This window comes from Acomys minous (genome assembly GCF_964271855.1).
Source record: "Acomys minous genome assembly, chromosome: 4".
NCBI lineage: Eukaryota > Metazoa > Chordata > Mammalia > Rodentia > Muridae > Acomys > Acomys minous.
Window position 1 is genome coordinate 59,838,540 of NC_140486.1, and position 25,838 is coordinate 59,864,377.

General features: G+C 45.0%; 1 protein-coding gene across 6 annotated transcripts in view; it reads right to left on the reverse strand.

Annotated features, from left to right (window-relative positions):
• Window positions 1-25,838, reverse strand: part of FHOD3 (formin homology 2 domain containing 3) — a 412,148-nt gene that overhangs the window by 220,637 nt on the left and 165,673 nt on the right. For all 6 annotated transcript variants that reach the window (XM_084780621.1, XM_084780620.1, XM_084780626.1 and 3 more), the window contains exons 4-5: window positions 18,208-18,275; window positions 11,063-11,168 (exon numbers count right to left, since the gene is read on the reverse strand). In XM_084780621.1, coding sequence (XP_084636747.1) covers window positions 11,063-11,168; window positions 18,208-18,275 — 174 coding nt within the window. The remainder of the gene's footprint in view (window positions 1-11,062; window positions 11,169-18,207; window positions 18,276-25,838) is intronic.

Here is a 25,838-nt window from a genome sequence, read left to right on the forward strand (position 1 = left end):
AAAGACATGGCCCTGTCTCTGCCCTTTCTTGCCCCCTCTGGTGGGAGCTCACTCACTTACCTGGGACAGAACTGCAGGATAGCTAGGGCACAGACCACAAGCTAGGCCAACTCAGATCATCCGGAACTTCCAAAGGAAACAAAATCAAACGAACAAAACCCAGCAGCCCCCAAGGCACCTCCTCTTAAGTTCACCCAGACGTCCCAGGACAAGCACGGGTGGGAAGATCTTGGAAGCCAGACACCTGCAATACGACAGCTACTTCCGCTCCAGCAGGCCCACCCAGACACAGCAAGGACTGCCCTAGACTGAGGGGAACACCTGGCACCTGCTCTGGAAAGAGAACACTGCAGGAATGAAGGCAGCAGAGGCCTCTGAGGGCACAGCTTCGATCGACCTGGAGAAATCAGGAGAGACATGGAACTGTTCTAACGCGAATCCATATTTTGCCTCTGTTGCTAAAAGGATTAGAAGGAGAGAGACACAGCATGGGTCTGGCTAGTCTCTGAGCCAGTTTCTGAAGGGGAAGCAGATCCCACACAGAGGGCACCAGGGAGGCAGGAGGAGCCACAGATCATACACTTTGAAGACTTCAAGGAAGCATCACTGTCACCCTGTACACCCAGCAGCCACCAGAGGGGACTTCACAACTCTCTGTCCCCAGAAAAAGCCTAGTGCAACCCTCTCAGCAGGGAGCTGATTGCACCTGGAGGCCACAGGTGCTAAACTGAGGCCTGGGAGAAAAGAATCTAAGCACCTTCCCTGCTAAGATTTCATTGGGAGATAAAACAGTGCTGGGCTTTAGAGACAGCACCAACCACAGAGCAAAGGAGAATTCCACTCAGGCCTAGCTCTGTGAACCACTAAGGGTGCCAGCTTCCTTGCAGAGCATAGGTAAAAGGTGACTTATAAGACCCCAAAGCAACCGCATCATCAAAAAAGCCTCACACCAGTATGAATGGCATCCCATAGTTTGCCTTCATTTGCTGTGATAAAAAACAAAACAAAACAAAAAAACACTAACCAAAACCAGGAAGGAAAGGTTTATCTTAGAGCTTGTAGCTCGTCAGCAAGGGAAGTCAGGGCAGGAACTCAAGGCAAGAACAGGAAGAGAGAAGCCAGGGAGAAACCCTACTTACTAGTTTGTTCAGCCTGCTTACTGGTTCCACACAGCATCACATGCCCAGGAGGTGACAAACACCCCTAGTGAGCTGGGTCCTCCAATACCAATCACTGATCAAGACAATGTTCTAAACACTTGCAACCTAATGGAGGCATTTTCTCAATGAGGTTTCTCTTCCCAAATAACTCTAGCTTGTATCAAGCTGATTGAAACAACAACAACAAAGACTAAAAGGACATAAACAGGCTCCATCTTGAGGGTCACTGGAAGGTGGTCAAGGCTGCTGGGATTAAGATGATAATGATTATTATGCTCACAACATGGACCCTCGCAACAGCACAGAAAATTAGACAGGCAACATGGGATTGGAAACTCCCAGGAAACAGAAGTCTATGAAGACAAAAATCTAAAGCCTTCAGGTAACAGTGTAAATTCCTTATAAATCAAGTGACACCTTCAATGTGTGACAACTAAAATTTCAAACTAATTTTTAGTGACTGTAAGATTTATTGGTAAGAAAAACGATGCCCAAATCACCAGGATGACAAAGACTGATGAGACCATTAGGCCTCAAATAAATTATTCAGTCTAAAACAATATGGAAACGTGCATACCTTCTAGTCGGACAACTCCATCCCCGGGACTTTACACTGGAAAATACCTAAATGACTTCCAGAGGATTCTGTATAAAAATTGGCATAGGAGCATAGGCTTCCATACAAAAATTACAGACTGGGAACTCGCCGTAACAAAACCTCATCTCCTCAGAGTCTTGTAGGCAGGAAGTCCAGGATGGAGGCACCTGGGTTCAGCGGGGCTGGTTTCTTCTGAGCCCTCTACCTCTCGGGTTGTAGAAGGCAGACCTTCCATAGAGGTCTGTGGCCTTTGTGCCTCTTCATATGAGAAGAGTAGCCACACTGGACTGGTGTCCACTCTAATGCCCTCATCATTCAGCTACCTCTTTAAAGTCTCTAAGGGGCTGCGGGTTCCAGTCTCAGCATATGACTCTCGATGAACGCGTTTGGCCCAGAACATCTGATCAGTATGGTGACATCACTGATTAGCTCTCACAGTAAAGGGCATAGCTACCACTGAGTCCTTCGGGTGAGCTTCCTACGTGCCCACTAGTTGCCATGGCACACTGGGTACTGTCCAGTTCCCACGAGGGAACTGAGGGTTTAAGAAACAATCGTGCCCCTGTCTACTCAGGTAATTAATTTGATTCCTTCTCAAGTCTCTGATGGGGTTGAAGACCAGATAGTTTAGTTTTATAATTAAGCCTAGTTTTTTAGGGGTTAAGATATTTTTAGGTCTAGATAGATGTTTCAAGTTGACAAAGATGAGATATGATAGATATTGACTTACATTAAGAATTTTAGACACACCAAGATAGGAATGATATTTTCTTCAAGGCTGACAAATACCCAAAACACTATGAATATAATATAATATAATATAATATAATATAATATAATATAATATAATATATATATATATATATATATCCTGAGGATCTATATCCTGATTGTTTTGTGGTTCTTCTTGCTATAGGTAGTTTATTGTATGTATGTGTAATAATATAAGTTTATATGTAAAAATATTTAATAAAAACATTGGAAAAAAGAAATATGTTCATTTAAAATAATGTGCTTAGATAACTAGTTTATATGACTTTTTCTATTTGATGAGTTAGATAAGATTATTACATTTTAATTAATATACAATTTTATTATATATAAATAGAATATATATAAGTATTAAGACTTAAGATTATCAATTGTGCCAATTTTTGTACTCTAAGTAAACCATTTCTGGGGGAAAAAACAATTGTGCAAAGATCTAAGAGATGTCACAATACCTTCTCTGTGGGTGTCCCAGGGCCACATTTTTTGTTTGTTTGTTTGTTTGTTTTGTTTTTCGAGACAGAGTTTCTCTGTGTAGCTTTGGCTGTCCTGGATTGACCAGGGCCACATTTTTAAGCCACACCCTTCCAGGAACATGGCTGACAATGAATGTAAAGACACATCCACTTTCATGAAAGCATGGGGTATGGATAGAGCCCCTGTTTGGCCTTTATATGATAGTTGTCACTCAAAATACTCAACTTTCACAACCGACTTAGTAAAACAAACAAACAAACAAACAAAGCCATAAAAGCTACTTGCATTTTTAAGAAAAACATCTGCATCATTCCATATTTATGTGGCTGTCTTTTATCATTTTATAGGCAGTTTTTAAAGCTTTAATTTATTGTATTTGTATGTTATGGGTGTTTTGCTCGCGTGTGTGTCTGTGTACCATATGTGTGCAGTGCCTATGGAGGCTGGAAGAGGGTGTTGAATCCACTAGAACTGGAATAGCAGACCGTTGTGAGCCACCATGTGGGTGCTGGAAATCGAAGCCCTGCCCTCTGGAAAAGCAGCCAGTGTTCTTACGTCGGATCCGCCTCTCCAGCCGTGTAGCTATCTCTTTAGATGTGCCTGTCTTGGGACAGTTTTATGCTACGGGCCTCACTCTAATTTTAGATGGAACTTAGTAAACAAGGAAGGCCTGCATGGGAGGTACAAGATTTAGTACTGAGATCAAAGTGTGTTATCCAATTCAGGTTCGGCCAACGTAGCGAGTATCCACCCAGAACAGTCTGTTGACACACCCCAGTCCCTTGTAGTGGCTCTCCTTCCTCCCCGCCCGTCTCCCAAGCTGCACTATCCTCACCATAAGCTACTGTTGTTTTTGAGTGACAGCTTTCCGCCCCTACAGATTCATGGCATGCCTTGGTGGGGGAAGAGGCACACCTGAGTGCTGATCTTTGAACAGTTTGAAAATTGCTAGAGGAAAAAAAAAATAATCAGCTTTTACTTGAGAATCAAGTACAAGAAGTAGTGATGACATCATGACCTCTAGGACAGAGCCAGGCTCTTCTACTTCAGACCATGATGTCATCGGTTAGAGGTTTCAAATGTAAAAGCGTATGGGGCAAAGAAGCAGCAAAAGAAAGCAGAATAACTCAGAGCAACACATTATGAGTGGCAGATCGTAGAGAAGCCAGAGTCACATGCCTGGGGTACAGGGAGCAGCTGCTTTCTACTCTCAACTGTGGCTGTGCAGCATTGGGGGTCCAATGCTGGGCTTGGACTCAGTGTCTAATACCAACTTATCAATGTTCACAATTTTTTTTTGAGATATGGTTTCTCTGTGTAGCCTTGGATGTTCTGGACTCACTTTGTAGACCAGGCTGGCCCCAAACTCCCAGAGATCCGCCTGTCTCTGCCTCCTTGATTGCTGGGATTAAAAGTGTACGTCACCGCGCTGGACTTCACAATTAAGTTTTTAAAGTTTACACATACTAGGTGAAGTAGAAATGTGCTGCAAGCCCTACTTGGCTCCACAGGCTGCTAGTTTGGGCTAGGTGGCCCAATTCCCTGTTGAGAAGAGTCCCCAGCCACCATACACACTCAGCAAGAATAGTGCCATCAAACAAGGAGGAACTCCATCCTGGACAGTGGCCTCAGTTCACATGGGGCTGATGGCAACACAGGATGCAAAGTACAATGACATCATCCATATCCGGTCAAGGATGCAGTCCCCTAATTTTCTAGTCTCCAAAGCATAGACCAGGCACAGAAATCCTACTGAGCAAGAATAGTGCCCAGCCCAGCAGAGTGGTCAGGATGGGGGCAAGAGAGGAGGAAGGGGACCCACTGGTCCGCAAGAAAATCACAATCTGAGGCTTCACCTTGGCTCAGAAACTAAGCAGCAATGGCCCTCTGTTTCCATTTCTTCATGGACACTTCGGTGCCCTACCCCTCTGACACCGAAACCCCACTTTCCATTTGCCTTCTCTGATCTAAGACACAAGCTTGGGTATCTCTCTGGGCTAGAGAGCATTTGTGAGGATGCCAATGCCTCTCCATGTGGCCACCACTTGCACCATCCATAGTCTCTCCAAGCTCAGGACTCCTGCCTCTGCCACAGAAGATGCTCACACCTGGCCACACCCTGATTCTCCAAGAGAACCTCCTCATGGGCATGGCACTTAAAGTTTTCTTTTTCCTATTGTGGAATCTAGTTAAGGCTAGCTCCAGTTTAAAAAAAAAAAAAGCAAGCACAAACTGTGGTTTTCTTTTATATTCAAAAATTTTAACACAAATAATGGGTTACATCATGGCATCTTCATGTGTGTCACTGTACTTTGCTCATACTTGTCACCCCTACTACCCTTCCCCAGCTCTTCCCCCTCCCGGATTACTCCACCCATCACCCACCCCATGCCCAGCCCATCTCCTCCCTCAGGCCAAACAGTGCCCGTCGTGTCTTCACATACACATCTAGATTCCGCCTAAGAAAGAAAACAAGCAATCCGTTGTCTTTCTCACCCATTACTGTATTTCCTTCCCTTACCTCCTCTTAGAACTCTTCCTCTCCCAAGTCTCCCTTCCGTTCCATGTTATAGACATAAATATGTATGTACACATGTATGTATACACACACACACACTCACTCACACACATGGGTATAGATATAGATGATATAGATATACATATAGATGCTATGGGTGAGAAAAAGCACATGACGTTTGTCTGTCTGTGTCTGTCTTACTCATAATAACAGAACAATCTTCTATTCCCCCAACTCTACTACAAATGACATCATTTTGTCTTTCTTTATGGATGAATCAAACTCTATTGTATATAAACCACATTTCTAATATTCAGTCATTGAATGCTGGACTTTTAAATGTCAAATCTCTACATTTTGAAATGTTGACAGTATTTACATTAAAAATGCTATGGGGTAGTAAAAAAATCTGTATTTTTTTTAATAATTAAAGAACTGAGCTACATGAATTTTATAACATAGCTCTGACGATAACAGTGGTGGTTGTGACTAATATTTGCTTTCAGCAAAATGATCAAGTCAAATTTCTTTACATGAGCCAGGTGTGATACTGCAGACCTTTGACCCCAGCACTCATGAAAGAAAGCCAGATGGACCTCGGTGAGTATGCGGTGAGCCTGATGTGCTCAGTGAGTTCCAGACCAGCCAGAGCCACATAGTGTGATCCTGCCTCAGGAAAAAAAAATTCTGTGTGTGAAAGCTGCCAATCAAACAAGGCTTCTTCTCTTGGGGTTCTGCCAGAATGTATAGCTGGCCTTATGGCATTCACACATCTTTCTCTTTTTCCTCCAATGTCTCTTATGTATGTGCAGTTTCTAAACATGGAGTATAGCACCTAAAGTGTGCTGGGCATCTGCTGTAGGGCAGGGTTCAATCAAGGCTTCATCTCAGCCTTGAGGCCTGATGTGGCACGTGGCCCATAGCAAAGGCTTGGTAATGTTCGTGGAAAGTTTAAGTTCCCAGGAATACACCACTCTGGGTCCTCCTTCCATAAGCATAATTGTAAGGGATAAAATTCCACGGCACATTTAGATTAAATACTGGTTATCCTAAAAAAAAAACTGTAGATCATTAGCTATAACCATCCAAGAATAATAATTCAGATAAATATTATTCCTCCATGTTGTGCAGCTAAGACCTCCTCCCAGGAGCTTGCTCACATTTGTGGAGAGTGCTTCGCTGCCCTGTAACCCGAACCTGTCTTTACCTCTCAGCCAACAGACACTCAATGGAATGTAACAAAAAACAAAAAAAAAACCCCTCAGACATGGACTAGAGACGTGCTCAATGGTTAAGGGCACTGGCTGCTCTTCCAGAGGACCCAGGATCGATCCCCAACACCTACATGGTGGTTTACAATCATCTATAACTCCAGTTTCAGGAGATTCAACACTCTCTTCTGGATGCTGGTACACATGTGGCACACAGACATACATGTAGGCAAAACACATAAAATAAAGCTTTACATATACACATACACGCAAACACACACACACACACACACACACACACACACACACACACACACACACACACACACCACTGCTGCCCCACCACCACCTCTTCCTCCTCCTCTTCCTCCTCCTCTTCCTCCTTCTCCTCCACAGGGTAACAGGGCTTGGTAGAAAATGATGACATCAAATTTCTTCATAAATAATTAGAGTGTTGTAAAATCAGATCCAGACAAGTGCTGACTTCTTCCAGGCTGTTCCTTCAGGCAGGCACAGCAAGTTGAGCTCTTGAGTGACCCCAGAGGTAACCTCACAGTGCCTAGGCTGGTCCAGAGCCACCTCACCATCTGGAGTGCTGTTTCCTAAATGCTTCTTGAAGCATTTGAAGCCCCTTCCTACGTAGCCCACCACCTTCAACCACCCTTGTATCAGTGTCCCACAGCTGAAGTCACCGTGCACAAGGCCTGATCTCTCCAGGGACAATGATGGGCATCAGAGCCTGCTGAAATGACCACAGACAGCCTGCCCTACCCTCTCTGTCACTGCTGTCACTGCTGTGACGAAAACACCTGACAAAAGCAACCTAGGGAAGGAAGGGTTTACTGTGGCTCACGGGTCCATTGTAGCAGGGACAGTGTGATGGCAACCATGTCTCCAGGGATGACAGCAGGAATGTGAGGCACCTGGACACATGGTACCCAGTCAGGAAGCAGAAAGAAATGCTGATGGCCAGCCTGCTTCTTTCTTTGTATTTCATCTAGAACCGCAGCCCATAGGAAAGTGGCACCCACAGTCAGAGTTGGGTTTCCCTCCTCACGTAAATCCCCAAAGGCTATCTCCTCTGTGATTCTAAACCCATTCACATCCTCAGTGAAGATTAACCTACAGGCCGACTTCTTTTATTCCCCCAGCAACTACAATGAAGGTGCTTGACTGCAGGCCCCACTCCTGCTGCGGCTGGGCAGTCCCCCTGGGGTACTCTGAGTGTCCCTATGTGTCTTGCTTTGCTCCTGCCAGAAAGCAACAATCCCCAATAGCATCACTATAAAACTTTTGCAGGCCTCTTTCTCTTCATCTCCATCTGTTCCTCCTCCACTCCAATCCCAGTGTAATATGGTCCAAATGTGGCAAATAGAAACAATTTGAAGGTTATTCTTGACTGTGAATGTCTGGTGACTGCTGGCAACTGACTGACTATAACATGAAAAAAAAAGAAGTGTTCACAAGAACTTAGTTAAATACATAGAGGAGTGACTCAACACGTGGGTTAGGAAAAATGGTAGTTTCCTTGTATAAAAACAATAAAGTCACACCCCAAGAAATATGTAATTTTTATGCCCCCAGAAGGTACTTTTCTTGGCACAGGTTGCTGCCAGATACAGTGCAGTGCTCTGCTGAGTGAGCACAGTGGCCTGGCTGTCTTCTGAGGCTCCGTGGGCACAGGGCAGGCAAAAGATGCTCCTCTCTGTGGAAAGCAGGATGCTGGGAAGTGATTTGAGTGGTGTGAGCAACCACTCACCTTCCAGGGACCGCACGGCGAGCCTTCTAGTCTCCAATAAATGGACACTATTGGAGAGTAAGCTGTGAAGGCACTACACCTCCTCACATCATACAAGCGCTGCCTGCCGACATTTTCTAAGACAAAGGGGGCAGTGCTTTCCAGGCTGTCTCTGGGTCATGAGTGGGCCTTCATGCACGTTAACGTTTTTCAACGTGCTCTTTGCAGCTTTCCGGTCCAGAACAGAACACTGCAAATTAACAAAGCACCTCAAGCTCCAGGATAAACATTCGGTATGGCAGAGAGTCTAAATGGAGCTCCTGATGTCACCAGCATCTACACCTGCTGGAGAGCACAACCACAGCCCTCCACACTGGGGCCTGTGCAACTGTGAGCTCTACTTGGACTACGTGCAAAGATTCTGGGCAACATCAAGGCTAGCCATGGCACGGCACTCACCGCTGCTTCCTGGGGGCGGGGTCTACCCAGTCACACCTAAATCCCTCTATGCGGTCATATCTAACACCCCTCAGGCCCAAAGTCAGACTTCCTATCCAGCCCCTCCTCCGTGTAATCCAAGTAGTTAGTCACCCACTTTTTCTGCCTCCTTTGCAGCTACAGATGATCATGGCGATTCATTTATAATTGGGAAGTCTGATAAAAAAAATTCTTATTCTTTTCCGTAAGTTGACCTAACTACAGCTGGAAGCCATGTTCCTCACCAGACCTGGATGCAGATGGAGATAGATGTTTACCCACCAGAGAATCACACATGTTAATGACTGAATTATATGAGGGACAGACATCACTCATTCACACTGATTCAAATCTACAACAAGCCCAAGAAAAGATGGAAGGTGACAGAAGCAGCCAACCTGCCAACTCACAGACGCAGTCATCATGAACACACCCCAGAGCAAAGAGAGAGGGCAGGGCAGGGCAGGGCAGGCACCCTGTCCTACACACATGGTATTTATCAAAGCAAACCCAAACAATGAACACCAACTTGAAAATGTATCCGGTGATCCCAGGGGGCTTTCATTTGTCCCTTCTGTTGGTGTGGTTTTTCTTTTTTTCTTTTCTTTTTTTAAAAATATATTTTATTAATTTATTCATATTACATCTCAATTGTTATCCCATCCCTTGTATCCTCCCATTCCCCCTCCCTCCCATTTTCCCCTTACTCCCCTCCCCTATGACTGTGACTGAGGGGGGCCTCCTCCCCCTGTATATGTTCATAGGGTATCAAGTCTCTTCTTGGTAGCTCGCTATTCTTCCTCTGAGTACCACCAGGCCTCCCCATCCTACAAGAAGAACATTATGACGGGCGGATCTGGGCCCAGGGGTCCTGCTCAAACTATGGCACCAGCCAAGGACAATACATGCAGTGAAGTTCGAACCCCTACCCAGATCTAGCCAATGGACAGGACATTCTCCACAGTTGAGTGGAGAGTGGGGTCTGACTTTCACATGAACTCTGGTGCCCCATATTCGTTGTGTGGTTTTTCAGCAGCACCAGGCTGGGAGGGAAAGCTTGACTAGATAGATGACAACACAGGGCATAAGGAAGTGTTCCCAGGGCAAGTGGCCCAGAGGCCACCCCAGTCAACTCTAACCACGGGCATCTGATATTAAACCACGCATCTTCTGTATTTTCCCTTCACCTAAGGGAAAAGTATAAGATGTTTGTAGGGTTTTTTCCCATGAGCATCAACATGCAGTTTCTGGGTCACAGTTATTCACTCTGAAGAGACAGGAGAACCCAGAACTATCCTGGCCTGGGCCAGTGCAGAGTCTCTGCTTGGCCACACCCAAAAAAAGTGACATCCTTAGGCTCAAGCACTGACTTCTTTGAGTCTCAATTTTTTCAACTATAACATGGAGATAATATTGACTTATATGAAATGTCACCTTTTGTAGCTCAAAACAATCATTTCTGCCCACCTGCAGACAGGTTTTGGGTTGTTTTGGTTTTTTTTTTTTTTTTAAATAGGAGAAAACACGAGCTCTGAGGTGGCTTCCGCACACCTGTGAGCTCTGGGGGAGACCTTGACCTCCGCATACCTGTGAGCTCTGAGGGCGACCTTGGCCTCTGCACACCACACCTGTGAGCTCTGAGGGAGACCTTGGCCTCCGCACACCTGTGAGCTCCAGAGTGAGACCTTGACCTTCACACACCTGTGAGCTCTGAGGGAGACCTTGACCTCTGCACACCACACCTGTGAGCTCTGAGGGAGACCTTGGCCTCAGCACACTTGTGAGATCCAGAGGGAGACTTTGACCTCCACACACCTGTGAGCTTCAGAGGGAGAACTTGACCTCTGCACACCTGTGAGATCCAGAGGGAGACCTTAGCCTCTGCACACCTGTGAGATCCAGAGGGAGACCTTGACACCCCCCCCCCCCCCCCGCACACCTGTCAACTCCACAGAGAGACCTTGGCTTCCGCACAGGACACCTGTGAGCTCTGGAGAGCGTCCTTGGCCTCCGCATACCTGTGAGCTCTGGAGAGTGACCTTGGCCTCAGAACACCACATCTGTGAGTTCTGTGGGAGACCTTGACCTCCGCACAGAGGGGTTCCCGTGACTCACCCCTCAGGATGTAGTTCTGATAGTTCTGATCGGCCTCAGCTCCCACCTTGATCAAACACGTCAGACCTTCAGCCATGACAAATTCGTGCACCAAATCCTTGTCATCCTGGCAGGAAGGAAAGAAAGAAATGAAATGAAATTTTTAAAAAAGCGTTCAAATAGGTTCCTTCTACCTTATATCCAAGCTGCACTGTTCATACTCTGCAGGAAATAAAATGATCAGAGGCTCTGCTCTGTTAAAATAGAGCATTTAACACTTTAAAATTTTTTCAATTTAAATTTTTTCAGACAATATATTTTGGTCATGTTTTCCCCTCCCCCAACTCCTCCTAGATCCTCCTCAGTTCTGGTCTTTTGTTTTAAATTTTATTTGTGTGTGTGTGTGTGTGTGTGTGTGTGTGTGTGTGTGTGTGTGTTTGAGAGGGGAGAGGGAAGGAGGGTGGGAGGGAGAGAGGGAATATGCACATGAGTGAGGATCTCTTGCCAAAGGAAGTTTACAAGTCTTCATTCACACTGTCATTTGCCAAAGGCCAATTATTGCCTTCTGGGCGATCTAATAAAGATGATGCGAACAAATCCCTTGCCTGTCTGGAAGCTTTGCAGTGCTCTGCTTTTCATTCCTTAAGATGTCCAGGCCCCACGGCCCCACAGGACCCAATGTTCTGGCCTTGTGAAATTTCCATATGTAGCTTTTACTACAGGAGCATCCAGTGACCATGCCACCTGGCAAAAAAAAAAAAAAAAAAAGCAAAGCACATCCCTGTCCCAAAAGATAGCCTAGGGATGGCAGTTTCAACAAGAGGCTTGTGAGCGCTCTCTGCCAACCAAAAGAAGCCTCTTGCCTTGCCTGGCTGGCAGCACAGGGAAGGAGCCGAGTACAGAAGCAGATGTTAACCTGCTGCAGCTGGCCTTCAAAGCAGCTGCCCTGGTCAGCAGGAGGCAGGACACAGAAAGAAACTTGGGACTGTAAGGTAGTGGCTGTCAACAGACCCTTGGAAGCCCATTAAAGAATCCCACAGGGACTAATTATACTAATCACCTCGCCATACTTGTGACTGAGGAAGAGGGAACAGCAGTGAACAGAGCTCTGGGGCTGTGAGCATCAAAGCTCCCTTCCTTCCAGGTAAGATGGAATTCTAAGAGGGACCCACCTCGCTTTCATGTTAAGACCATCTGGGAAGCTTTAAATGGATAAAGACTCAGGACTCTATGCAGAAGCACCAGATTGGAATTGCTGACCTGAGACCCAGGCTGCTCTACTCAATACCCAAGAAAGCAGTATCACATACAACTCTTTCTTTACAGATAGTGTGAGGGTCAAGAGGGCAGGAAACAGAGAAACAAAACACACATGGCAAGGACCACTGAACGCTGTCTGGCCAGCCCGCAACCTGGGCAGTTGCTGTAAAACCAAATAGTGGGGAGCCCTGTGAAACACATGTCTCCATTGCTGCTTCCTTCCACTGAGATGGGGACATTCCCTAGATTAGACAGCACCTTGTCCCCAGTGCTGGGAGGATACATCGGGATCACCCATAGTTAGTTACAACAAACAACAGAGCAGAAACTTCACAAAGAAACTCCAGCAAAAGGGATGCAGAAAGCCAAGGGAGAGACGGGAGGACTGACAGCAATAGCAACCATGGTTTATCACTAACAGGGAAAATAGATGACCTGGCACAAGTCTCCCATCTCGACATGCAATCAGCCGCTTTATTATATGACATTTTTCAATTATATGGATGAGAGTCTTGAGTTAAATGTGAGTAGACACAGCACAGGTCCCTGGGAAGTGATGTAGCAAGGCAGGGTCAGCGCCAGCTAGGGGGTAGCGGGGAGCAAGGCTGAGCATAATGAAAGACAGCTGTGTGAACTCAGACTTTGAGATAATCATGGCTGGGGAAGAAAGAGAAAATGGGACAGTATCGTGAGACGTTGGAAAATTACTTTACACTGGTAGGTATAAAGGAAATAAAAAATACGTCGCCCTCCCCTCGTCCCCCAGCAACCACCCCCACCCCCGCCGCCCCGTCCCCCTTTTCAGCAGCGTATGTGAAAGCTGGACATGCAGATGAGCTCATGTCTAGTCAGGGGGGTTTTTCTAAGCATGTAACAAATGTTTATTGCTTTAACTAAAACTAGATTCACACATGACTTCATGGTGAAAAAGTGTGAACAAGCTCTCAAGAAACCACTCAAGCTAATCACTAATATTAATATACCAGAGAACTGGGTCTCTGGCAAAGGCTCTCGGAAAAAAGCACTGGATAGGCGAGACGGCATTCACGGGAGTTACTCAGACCCTTCACTAAGATACATGGACCCATGTAGATAAGACACCGAGGAAAAAGATACGTGTGGATGATAAATGTGGAGAAAGTTTTCTAAATTGGCAATGTCCTAGATTTTAAATACATATCCTGAAATACATAGGCACTAACACAGGATTCTTAAGACACTGGCTTCAAACTATCATGAAATTAGAATGTCCTCATCAGCTGATTAGGGTTTACTGCCATATTCCAGAATTTTCTGTAAGAGTTACTCATTGACTTTTGATTTTCTTTAAAAACTAATCTTTTTACACTTGTGTGGTGTGTATGTGTGTGTGTGTGCACATATGTTGGAGCACATGACACTACTCGCAGGTGGAGATTGGTGACAGTTTGTGGGAGCTGGTCCTCCCATCCACATTGTGTGGGGTCTTTGGGGCCTAATTCAGGACTATGAGCTTGGCAGCAAGTGCTCTTACCCCCTGAGTCATCAGCTGTGTTTTCCATTTTTGACTTGGGTGGTGTTGTTATTGCTAATGCCTATTAACTAAAAAAGACCTAACTCAATCAATATGACCAATGACTTTATTTTTAAGCTCTTTAAACTAAAAGAACCTCCATGCCTAGAAAACAAAAGAGATGATGAAGATGCATACCCCAAAATATGGAGGGCACCAAGCTGAGCGTTACCCAGCATGCTCCCTGTCAGATACTGATCATGGCTGCTCTTGATTATAGTTTCATGTGTGTGAGCATGATCTTCAAATCAGACTCACAGCTCCTGAGAGCAAGCACCTTCCTTCATGTTTGCCTACACAGCACTAGCCTTGCTGTTCAAAAAAACCCTTTTAGAAATCAACAGGAAAAACTTAAGGGACACATACCAAGGGGTAGACTGGCTCAAAGACAACAGAACAAGTCTGAACAAGTTTATTCAGTTTTCTTCCTAACTTTCCAATTTAGGAAAATCTAACTGTATATAAAACAAATAGTCCCATGAACACAGGTGTGAGTGAACTCACAGCAGTCTTGTTTTACCCATAATTCTGTCTTCTCCTGCTACATAACCTGAAGCAATTCTCGGGCGGCACATCAGTTTATATATAGGCAGTTTCCAACTAGAGAACTTTTTAAAAATTGGTATTCATAAGAAATATTTTACGGTTAATGAAAATTATCAAACATCTGGTCAGTGTCCAAATTTCAAGTGTTTTTCATCACTATTTATTCAGGATGTCTTGGTTAGTTATTGGCAATTTGACACAACTAAGTTTTACTTGGGAAGAGGAACCCCACTCAAGAAATAACCCAGATCAGATTGACCTGTGGCCATGTCTGTAAGAGATGGTCTTGATTGATGATTGATATAGGCAGGACCAGCCCACTGTGGGCAGCACCATCCTTAGGCAGCTATGTCTCAGATACACAAGAAAGATAGATGAACATGAGCCAGAGATCAAGCTAGTAAACAGAATTCCTCCATGGTTCCTCCATCTTATGTCTCCTGCCTTAAGTTCCTTCAACAATGGACTGTGACCTGGAAGCGTAAGCTGAAATAAACCTTTTCCTTGCCTAAGTTGCTTTCTGTCAGAGTGTTTTGTTACAGCCACAGAGCTCAAACCATGACAAGACCCAATTAAGACCCACATACAGCAATTCATTTATATGAGCCTAATACTCGGAAACATCTATTAACTAGCTAATGGAAGATAATGCCCTACTCTCATTAACTTACATGTAAAAGAAAGTCAATCTGCCTCTAAAGTAGCCTGCAGTCTGGATTTGGCAAATCATTTCCCTAAAGTGCCACTAAACATGTGCCTCTGCCTTCAGTTATTTGTAGTTGGATTCATGTCTGAACCTAATGTTTGTTTGTTGGCTTGACCACATCATACTTTATATTTCCATCAGGAGGTACCTAATATCTGGTGGTACATTGTTTCTGTCATGTTAGCAACTTTTGTTGCGCTATTAACTCATTAGTGGATTCACTAGGGGCCACAAAACAGTGGCTTTCTATTGTTCCTTATTACCTATAAAGGCTTTTGTTTTCTTAAAGGAGATGTCTTTTTTACCTTAAAGTTCAATAGGAAAAGGCAAGATGAACATGAGATTCTAAAAGTTTGCCCTTTTCCAAGCAGCCGGCCAGCGAGCATCCACTGCCTGTTCACTGCGAGTGTTTGGTATCCTTGTGAATGTGTCCATTAGTCCACGGTGTGTCTGGGTCCATACAGTTATCACCCAGACTGATGTGCGTCATTCCGTCTCTGGACAACACTGAGTAAACTTTCTGCTCACTTCTGAGAGCTTTGTGTTATCCGATAGCTCCCGGCTTTCCGTGTGACAAGGAGATACAGGTGTGTTATAATGTGACAGAGACACCATGCCCACAGCAACAGACTTGGGTGTGGCAGTAAAGGGGGCATAATCTTTAGGAATTCCCACCAGGAAAAATGACTGCGTGACCGAACAAGTTTAAAGACGAATGTAAGAATGTGTAGGAGACTTAAATTTTTTTGCCCCATCTTTTTTGCCTAGTCCCTCTTAGCAGAGAGAGGGGATAAGAGGGGGAATGAGGGTGGGGATCAGGTAGGGGGAGAGCGTGGGAGGGAGATGAGAGGGCTAGGAGAGAGATGGGAAACCAACGGTGGGGGCATCTCTGGGACACGCTGGAGACCCAAGACAGGGTAGGCTCTTAGGATATGGGGGTGCCTCTATCTGAGACTCCTAGCATGGAGACTAAAGTGGCCACCTCCTATAGCCAGGCAGGACTTTCAGTGGAGGGAGAGGAACACCAACCCAACCACAAAACCTTCGACCCAAAATTTACCCTGCCTACAAGGTGTGCAGGAATAAAAATGGGACAGAGATTGAGGGAATGTCCAACCGATGCCTGGCCCAACCTGAGACCCACCACGTGGGAGACAGCCAACCCCTGACACTATTAATGAGACTCTGCTATGCTTGCAAAGAGGAGACTAGCATAACTGTCCTCCGAGAGGCTTCACCCAGCAGTGGATCAAAACAGATGCAGAGTCCCAAGGCCAAACATTAGGCGGAACACAAAGAGTCTTGTGGAAAAGTTGGGGGAAGGCTAGAGGGACCCAGAGAGGACAAGAACTTCACAAGAAGACCAACAGGGTCAACTAACCAAGGAGCTCACAGAGACTGAACCACCAACCAAAGAGCATGAACGGACTGGACCTAGGCCCCCTACACATTTGTAGCTGACGGACAGCTTGGTCTTCATGTGGGTCCCCTAGAAAGTGAAGGGGGGGGGCTGTCTCTGACATGGACGCTGTGGCTGGATTTTGGATCACTGTCCCCTAGCTGGGCTGCCTTGTCTGGCCTCAGTGGAAGAGGGTGTGCTTAGTCCTGATGTGACTTGATGTGCCGGGGTGAGTTGGGGGTGGAGTTCCTGAGGAGACGGGGAGGGGGCTGCAGTAAGGATGTAAAGCAAATAAATCAATATGTATATATTTAAAAAGAAGATGAGAATGCGTGGGTGAGTTAGATTCCCCCCCGCCCCGACCTTTTTGTCTAATCCCTCTTAACAGGGAGAAACTTACTCTGACTAAAAATACTATCAACAAAGAAAATCTTGTAAGCATATGGGTAAGACAGGAATTGAAGGAAAGTGAAATGCATATATGAGTCTAAAGTTATAACGGGAAAAACAGTGACCCTAGACAGCCATACTCCATACAGAGGACAGCTTCACGAACGCATAGCCTTGCTCCCCACACTGCTGTCTCATGGGTGCCTAAAGCCTGGCCCAGCCCTTCGCTAAGCGTGTGATTCTCTTATTATAGGGATGGAAGGAAGGCTTGGTATGTATGGACTGTTAAGATGAAACTAGTGATGAGGGACTTGCACGCACACAGGGAACACACCCACAGTAGCAAGCCTCACGATACCAAAACCGGAGTTAAGGGAGCCACCTCCGTGAAGAAGAGTGAACAGGATGCCTCGTGCTCGCTGCGTGTAATGCAATCCTAGGCGGAGCTGCAGCTGCACCTCCACCCATTCACTCTCCGTGGATAAGCCAGCGCTGGCGATGCGCAGCATGATAACATGTGAATGAAGTTAACGCCACAGACTGTCAGACATCGTGGCCGCCCACCATTAGGATGGAAACGTGAATGTATACACCAGTATATGTTATGTATACATTTAATATACACTAAATGCAACTATTGGTAGAGAGAGGATCTGGGGGGTGGGAAGCAGATAGTCATTTGGGGGGGGAATAAAAAACGGGTCTTTAATGACAATCAAGTGGGTTTTCTTTTTTACAACTGGAATATAGAATACAATACTACTTCTTATGTTGCCTTCACTTTTTACATTGGACATAAAATATTCTCCTCTGGAATTCTGATATAATTTTCTTCTGTGTGTGTGTGTGTGTGTGTGTGTGTGTGTGTGTGTGTGTGTGTGTGTGATGTGTGCATACGTGTTTCCATGTGTGTGGACGCAAATGAGAAGGTTGAAGGGACACATGTGGAGGCCAGTGGTTGACATCAGCGGTTTTCCTCAATTCCTCTCCACCCGTATATATTAGGGCAGGGTTCTCCCCTGAATCCAGAGCTCACACCTCAGAAGTAGCAGTCATCTAGATCGCCCTAGAGCCTTATTTCTGCCTGTTGAGCACTGGGATTCCTGGCAGGCCATCCTGCCTGCCCAGCATTTACCTGGTTCTAGCCTCTGCCCAGCAAGCCCACTGCCCACTTGGCCATCTCCTCAGCCCCCTGACCTAGCTTACAATGTCTTCTCAACATACTTTTCTATTTTAATAAACACAGGTATAATCTTGCATATATCTAATTCTCCAGCAAGACAAAGGTAGGACTGTAGTATTTCGCTTTTTACCTGAAATATCTGCTTCAGCGAGAACAGGGCCCTTCTTAGATCACGGCCGTTGGAGTTGTACAGCTTCTCTGAAACAAAGAATACAACAATAAATTTAGTTGGCTCAATGAATAGGGCACACAGAAGAAGTTATGAAGGATGGCACCTTCCAGAAGGTAAGACTACAGTGCACCCTCTCAGGTCACCTCAGCAGGGTGAAGAGTGAGCCATACACTGGCCTGGTCTGTTACGGCGCCAGGGAGAGGCTCTCTCACCCCATCTTCCTCCTCAGCACAAGTGTATCTGGTGTTTAGCAGACTGCTTTCTGGTTTGTAGCTACGTCCACTCAGTGGCCAACTACACTGAGAAAACCAGTGCCACCCAAATACAATGGATTCAAGGAAATAGTCTATGTTGAATTGGAAAATTGTATGATAACGTAGAATGCACGATCACTTAGAAATCAGGAATTTGTGTGATAGAGTAGGAATGTTAAGCCTCTCAGTGTGTAACCTCTTAAACTGTGGTTTGCGAGCTCTCCTGGGGTCAGGTAACCAAAAGATGAGGTTAACCCCACACACACATACACACATGTACGCACACACACAAATGCCAACAGTAAAAGGTTTCTGAGTGTACAATGACTAAAATTTGATTCACAATCAAACAGGTAGTACATTTCAAAATGGGTCTGGCATCATTCGCCTCTGCTGTGTCATGTGAGTTCACTGCAGCCAGGATTCTAAACACATAACATGCGCTGTTTGCACTATGCATGGTGTCACGTCACACGACACCAGCAAAGGGCCCTTTGAAAAGCTTCACATCAGATTTGAGAGAATTTTGTGTTATGAATGCCAATGTTCTTAGTGTAACATTTCTGCTCTTAGAGAAATACAATGATTTAATTGGTAATTAGAATCATAGTCATGAGCAGGGTGCACCTGCTTTGCATGTTAACCCTGAAAGGGGCAGGCTGCAAGAGAGACTTGGAAACGATGGGGCTAGCAAGCCGCAGCATTTGCATAGAGGTAGCAACTTGATGTATTCAATTCCTATAATAAAGGGCTATACAAGGATACAGTTTCTTGAATGAACTCCAGTAACTGATGTCTTTTAAGGAAGTATCTAGTTGTAAAAACTGCTATAATCTTATGGACATGGAGCTATCTGTACTATTTCTGGCTCCCCTTTTATTGACTACACAAGGTCTCTCTGTGTAGCCTTGGCTGTCCTGGACTTGTTGTGTAGACCAAGCTGGTCTTGAACTCATAGAGATCCGCCTGCCTCTGCCTCCCAGAGTTCTTGGATTACAAGTGTTCACCACCACACCCAGACCTTTTTGTAGTTTCTTAAAGTAGGACCTTCACTAATTAATTTGATTTATTTATTTTTGAAAATCATCAATGATTCCCTAATATCTTCTAAGCAAAGCTGTAGTTGTTCCCTACACGTTGGCATGTTTATGTTCATTCAAATTTATTAGTGGTGACTATTTCATTAAATTCATATGTGCAGGGGCTAAAAAGATAGTTCAGTGGTTAAGATAACATACTGCTCTTCCATTGGACCCAAGTTCAGTTCCCGGGACTCATTTCAGGTGACTCACAACAACCTGTAACTCCAGCTCCAGGAGTCTGAACTACAGATACAGCCATGTACACATATACTTAAAAATATGAAATAAATCTTTAAAAATCCAAGTGGAAATAACCTAATCCTAGTGATCCTTTTGACTTATGGCTTATTAGAAATATCACTAATTTGTAACTATCCAGGATTTTCCAGATAACTCTCGAATTCTCTGTAGTCAGAAAATATGATTTTATGGTACCACTTCTTTCAGATTTACTAAGGTGCACTTTATGGCCTGAGACACCTTGGTAAATCACTCATTATTGAAAAAGGCATGCATTCTGTCATAATTAGGAGTACTAGCTTATAACTATCTACTTGGTCAAGTTAAGTGATAGTGTTGATCAACTCATGCACACTTACAGAGAGATGTAAGGGTCTCACTCTGTAGCCCTGGCTGGGCTGAACTCACAGTGTAGACCAAGCTAGCTTCAAATTCATACATAGCCATCTGCCTCTCGGTCCCAAGTGCCACGATTAAAGCCATGTGCTGCCCTGCCTGGCCTCTGTGTGTTCTTACTGATTTTCCATTTACTCGTTGTATAGACTGATACTGAGAGGATGCTGAGGTACCCAGCTAGCAGGCTGGATTTGTGCATCTCTGCTTCAGCTCCATGAACTTTTTGCAGTAGCTGCTTTCTAGTTCTGTGGTTCTGTCCTAGTATGTGCAGTCTTGGGGATGTTATGACTTCTTGCCTCACTGACTTTTTATCATCATACAATGTCTGTCTTTATCCTTCATAGCATTCTTTACTTCAAAGACATTTTTCTGGTGTTGATATGATCACTTAGGTTTAGCATTTCCCTATCTTTACCATCCTTTCATTTTAAGCTCTCACCATAGCGTGTCTAGTGGACTTCATTGCACTTTACTCTTTATACAACCTGGAGATGCATGCCTTCTTAATTTTTAAATTTAAAATTTTTTAATTAATTAAACATTTTTATTTTTTACATATACATTTATATTATTATACATATATACAATAGGTTTCCTATAGCAAGAAGAACCATGACACAATCAGGAATTGATGCATGCCTTTTGTGCAGTGCTTGGAACTAAATCCAGAACCTTCTATACACTTGGCAAGCACTCTATCCCTGAGCTACATCCCTGTTTTTAATGTGTGTAGTGCTCCCACTGAGGTCCTCACCTCTAGGCCATCACAGGTGCCTCCTCAGTGCATAAGGACCTAGACCTCAGAGAGGTCTCAACACTGATCTGAGGAAAGAACCTTCCAGAAGGAAACATCCTAGAGAAAGCCAAAGACATCTCTGAGAGGTCTCCAAATTCCTTGCTTCCCATTTGCCCAAGTGCCACTGAATCTAAACAAACTAAAATTCCTTTAGAAGGAACATTTTCTAGTTCAACCTCTTATATTTTCCCCACCATTTGTTTAAATACTTCCCATTCCAAACAAAGCCACAGAGTCAAATAACATCCTTCCATAAAAAATGACTTTTGTCAGGCGACAGAGCTCTCACTTAGAATATTCTAATTTTTTAAATTTTTGCTTATTTTTATTCTATGTGTATTGTTTTGCCTGTATGTATGTTTGTGTATCACATGTGTGCAGTGCCCACAGAAACCAGAAGGGGGCATCAGATCCCCTGGAACTTGCCCACAGGCATTTGTTAACTACCATGTGGGTGCTAGGAATTGAACCCACACCCCCAGCCAGAGCAACACACACTCTTAACCACTGAGTGATCTCTCCAGGCCAGAGAGTAACAAAATTTCAATGTAGTTTGCTTGTTTGTTTGTTTTTTAGTGTCAAATATCAAAAGAACAGCTAAAATCCATAATGTTACATACTTACACTAAATTGTTTTCTCAAATAGTCTGAGTTTTAATTCCATGTGCTATAGGGTATGAGGTGGCCTTTGTGTCAGCGATCCTACATGTGATCTTTGAGTGACAGCTTTCTTTATCCTTCAGACCAAATGACTGATAGCTGTTTCATGTGTAGAGGCCGAGTACCCTGTCCTCAAGTTCTGCAAACCTGTCATTTTCTCACTCAACCACCATATGAACAAGTGCTACCCCCTGGCCCCTCTGCCACAGGAGAGCCGTGGTGGAGGCATCTCCAATACGGGTGAAACAGAGGTCATATCTGTCAGTTCCTTTCCTGGTTGTGGTGCCTTAAATGCCTGGCAAAAGCAATTTCAGTGTGGGAAGGATTGTAAGCTTTGTCATACTTCAGGGACAAGGAATTTGTTTAGGTACCTGGTCTGGGATGGGTAGTGCCCACTGTGGTAGGGAAAGCATGGAGAAGCCGTGCAGTTCTCACACCTGGTAGTTCAGAAACCAGAGTGCTCAGTCAAGAGGCAGGACAGACCATAACCCTCAAAGCCCACCATGAATAACCCAACTCCTCTAACCAGACCCCACTCCCTCTCAAAACATTGCCTCTGGGACCAAGTATTCAAACACAAGCCTGTGAGGGACAATTCACATCCATTGTCTTTGGAGAGGAAATCCATGACATTCCTCTAAAGTGAGCCATGGCCTCGTAGTGCAGCTCTGTATTCAAAGGCTCTATGGAGAGGCCCTCTGCCCAGTCTAAGCACTCTATGGCTCTCAGCACACATGTCAGGAAGCACCTTCCTCCTAGAGGCTCAGCAAAGATGACAAAACAAGAATATTTGTAAATAACACATCATTCATCCTTTACAGAAGGGATAGTCCAGGCTGACAGACCAGAATCCAGCAGCATCTTAGTAGGTCAGATACCTTATCCAAACCAGCAATAGCTAAGAGTGTTTGCGCAGCTGACATGTGGCTCCAGAGAACCTACAGACCAAAGCAGAAGCATTCCTTTTTACAGGCCAGCTCCTGGTTTTCTTGCTCCATGGCTAACTACCACCAATTAGTGGGGAGTGTAGTACGAGTGACAATAAGTTCAAGAAACCAGGCATTCTGTCTGTGTCAAACCCAGGCTTCCCTATGCAGAAACTCAGATTGACGATAGCTGAGCAGGTCCACGTTCATCTTAGGGAAAGGCCCATCTAGGAAGCTGCCAGCTCCCACTGGTGGGCCCAGTCTTACAGAACTCTGTCACTTCTGTAGAAGCAGCTGTCTACACAAACCCTGCCAAGTTTTGTCACACAGACAGACTGGTAGCCGTGGCGTCCCTACTTCTGCAGGCTAGCTCTGCCTTTCCAGTCTTACACGTCTGTTTGCAGGCAGAAAGTTCTACACGCAGATAAAATCAGTTCACGATTAGCTGCTGAGTCAATATGGCAAGGGAGATGACCTTGATTTGATATTTGGAGAAAATAAGAACATAACGTTCATGGGTAAAAAAAAGAAAAAAAAAGTGAGGAGTTATAACCCATTTAATCAATGAATCGGTGTAGAGAAGGAGAATCTAACTGCATTTGAGAAGGATGGGGGGAAATATAATCTAGAATCTTACATTCCATCCTATAAAAACACCGGCTTTAGGGTTAATCACTACAAAACGCATTTTCTCACCAAATGAGGAACCAAGAGCTTCACAAGAAAACCTGGGTAACGGCACAGGAGCCCCTCCTTTGCTGAGGGGATACAAGGACCTCCCTTCATCCTTGGGCTGCCATTTGGAGATGTGTGCCCATGCGGGATGGCACAAAGCCTGAAGTTCTGTGTGCACTGGCTACAGAGATGGCAGCCATCATGGTTTTGGAGATGAAGACACAGAAATGAGTGCGACTACCACCAGCTTTGGAGCTGTACGGCATTTCAGGCACTTCAGACATCAGGCAGAGCGGGTGGTAAAAAAAAAAAAAAATCAAGTCCATGAAACATGACTGAAGGCAATCACGTGCTCTCTTTGCACAATAAAAGTTAGGGTGAACACCTGAGCCACCGAAACTGCTCATATGCTAACCAGGACACTTAAAATGTCACCATGCATTTTAGAGGAGACACACAGAGAGATACAAGAAAGTATGGCTCCTCTCTTCTGACTATGGTCCTGATACTGAGTAGCAGCTACCTATGCCCTCCAGGCATCAGAGAGGCCGCTATCCCATCAGTCTGCAGATGAAGAGGTTACACAGGAAAAAAAATCTTTCAACTTTTTTATGGTCTATATAATAATAATCATTAATATTAATATCATTATTGCTATTATTACTACTGAGAGAGAATGTGAATGCGTGTAATGGGCAAGGGGCACATGTGCCACATATGTAGGTTAAATGACAGTAGAATCTGTTCTTAGCTTGTGCCTTTACATGGATCCCTGCAATGAACCTCAGGCCACAGGCTTTCTCAGTAAGTGCCTTTACACGCTGAGCTACCCAACAAGGTTTCAGACTTGATGAACAAAAAGATGCCTGAGAAAATCCCACTTACATCCAGACTCCCTTGGGTTATAAGCCCTACCTTACATAGTTCCTAGTGGCAGGACCTTCAGAATAATCTCTTGTTGATCACCTACTAAGCACGAACCACGTGGAAGCTGGGGCTACCAATGACCATGAAGACGGCCAAAGCCATCAAATGAGTGGACAGCCTATGGAGGAGACAGGCACACCTCCAGACCATGATAACGTCACAAGAGAAAGCCATGGCAATGCACAGGAGCCCCAGAGGAAGGAGTGACAAACTCTGTGGTCCCCGGGGATGGGATGAGCAAGGGATCCTGAATAACACCAGCCATGGTGAGAAGCTATGTGTCCAAGGAAGAAAAAGCAGCAGGTGTGCAGCCAAGCAGAGACGAAGCCATGTGGTCAAAGAGAATAACCACTTGAATGTGGTCGACAGCTAGGTAGGTGCGCACATCCTGGTGTCCTCATCCAGACCAGGGGAGAGACATGGGGAGAGTTGGCCCAGGAAGGGCCTGAGAGGCTGGGCTAAGTGATTTCATCCTGGGTTGGGGGAGGGGTGTCACAGAGGGCTCAGGAGGAATGGAAGCAGTGACATGACTGGAGATCAGGGTCATTACCTGCATGGCTGGCCAGCGCAGAACTGAAGAGGGGAGTAGGCAAGTGATGCTTAAAAGGCCAATTAGGAGGCCTTAGGAATTGGACTCTGGGAGAATATATGCTACTGCCGTGAAATGGACCTTCTCCCGAGATAGTGGAAGGCGCTCCAGAAGCTGATATAGGCTCAGAAGCAGCCTCACTCCTTGGAATTCATGGCCCAGAATGAAGTTCACATTAATTATTTCCAGGAAAGAGTCTGTGGATCAGTTCCATAGGTCTATGCATGTTCTAAGTGCCCAGAGAAGAGGGTACCAACAACTTTCAGACCCCCATGCATTCATAGATGTTTCTGTATAGCTCTAGATAGATAATTTTGAATCCTTCTGTCTTTCCTTCAGTCACTGTCTATTTAATTTGATGACAAGAGATATGATGGACAAAGGAGTGAAAAGACACTCCAAGGTGCTGTGGGGAAGGCTCAGTGAATGACATCCTAACCATGAAACCACAAGAACCTGAGTTCAAATCCCCCAAATCCATGTAAATCCAAGTATGCTAGTATACCTCTACAATCCCACTACTCCTATGGTGAAATAGGAGGCAGATATAGGCGCATCCTTGGAAGCTCATGGGCCAGATAGCCTGGTGTTTGTAGCAGAGATTAAGACAACAAAGAGACCATTTCAAACAAGGTGGAAAGTGAGGATCAATACCAAAGGATGTCCTTTGACCTCTACCTGAACATTGTGGTAATATATTTGCACATACTTCCCCCAAATACCCAGGGTGAGACTCAATTCTCAGGAGGATAACCTGTCAAAAAAGAAGACAGCTCAGTATTGCAGGTACCAGGCCTCAGGAAGATGCGAGGCAAGAATAGTCCTTAGCATAGGAGGCAAACAGCATGCAAGATGGTGGAAAAAAGGGCTGTTGCTGATGTTAAGTTTGCAGTGATGTATATAGCTGATGATCCACTGTTGCTACCTACTGGGCCCCATCCAGGTGGTTACCTTGGAAACCACTTCCCCATCCTCATCTTCACTGAAGAAAGCAACCCCGGAAAAGTTCTTCATACCTCTATCCTCAATCTGTCCAAGAATAGT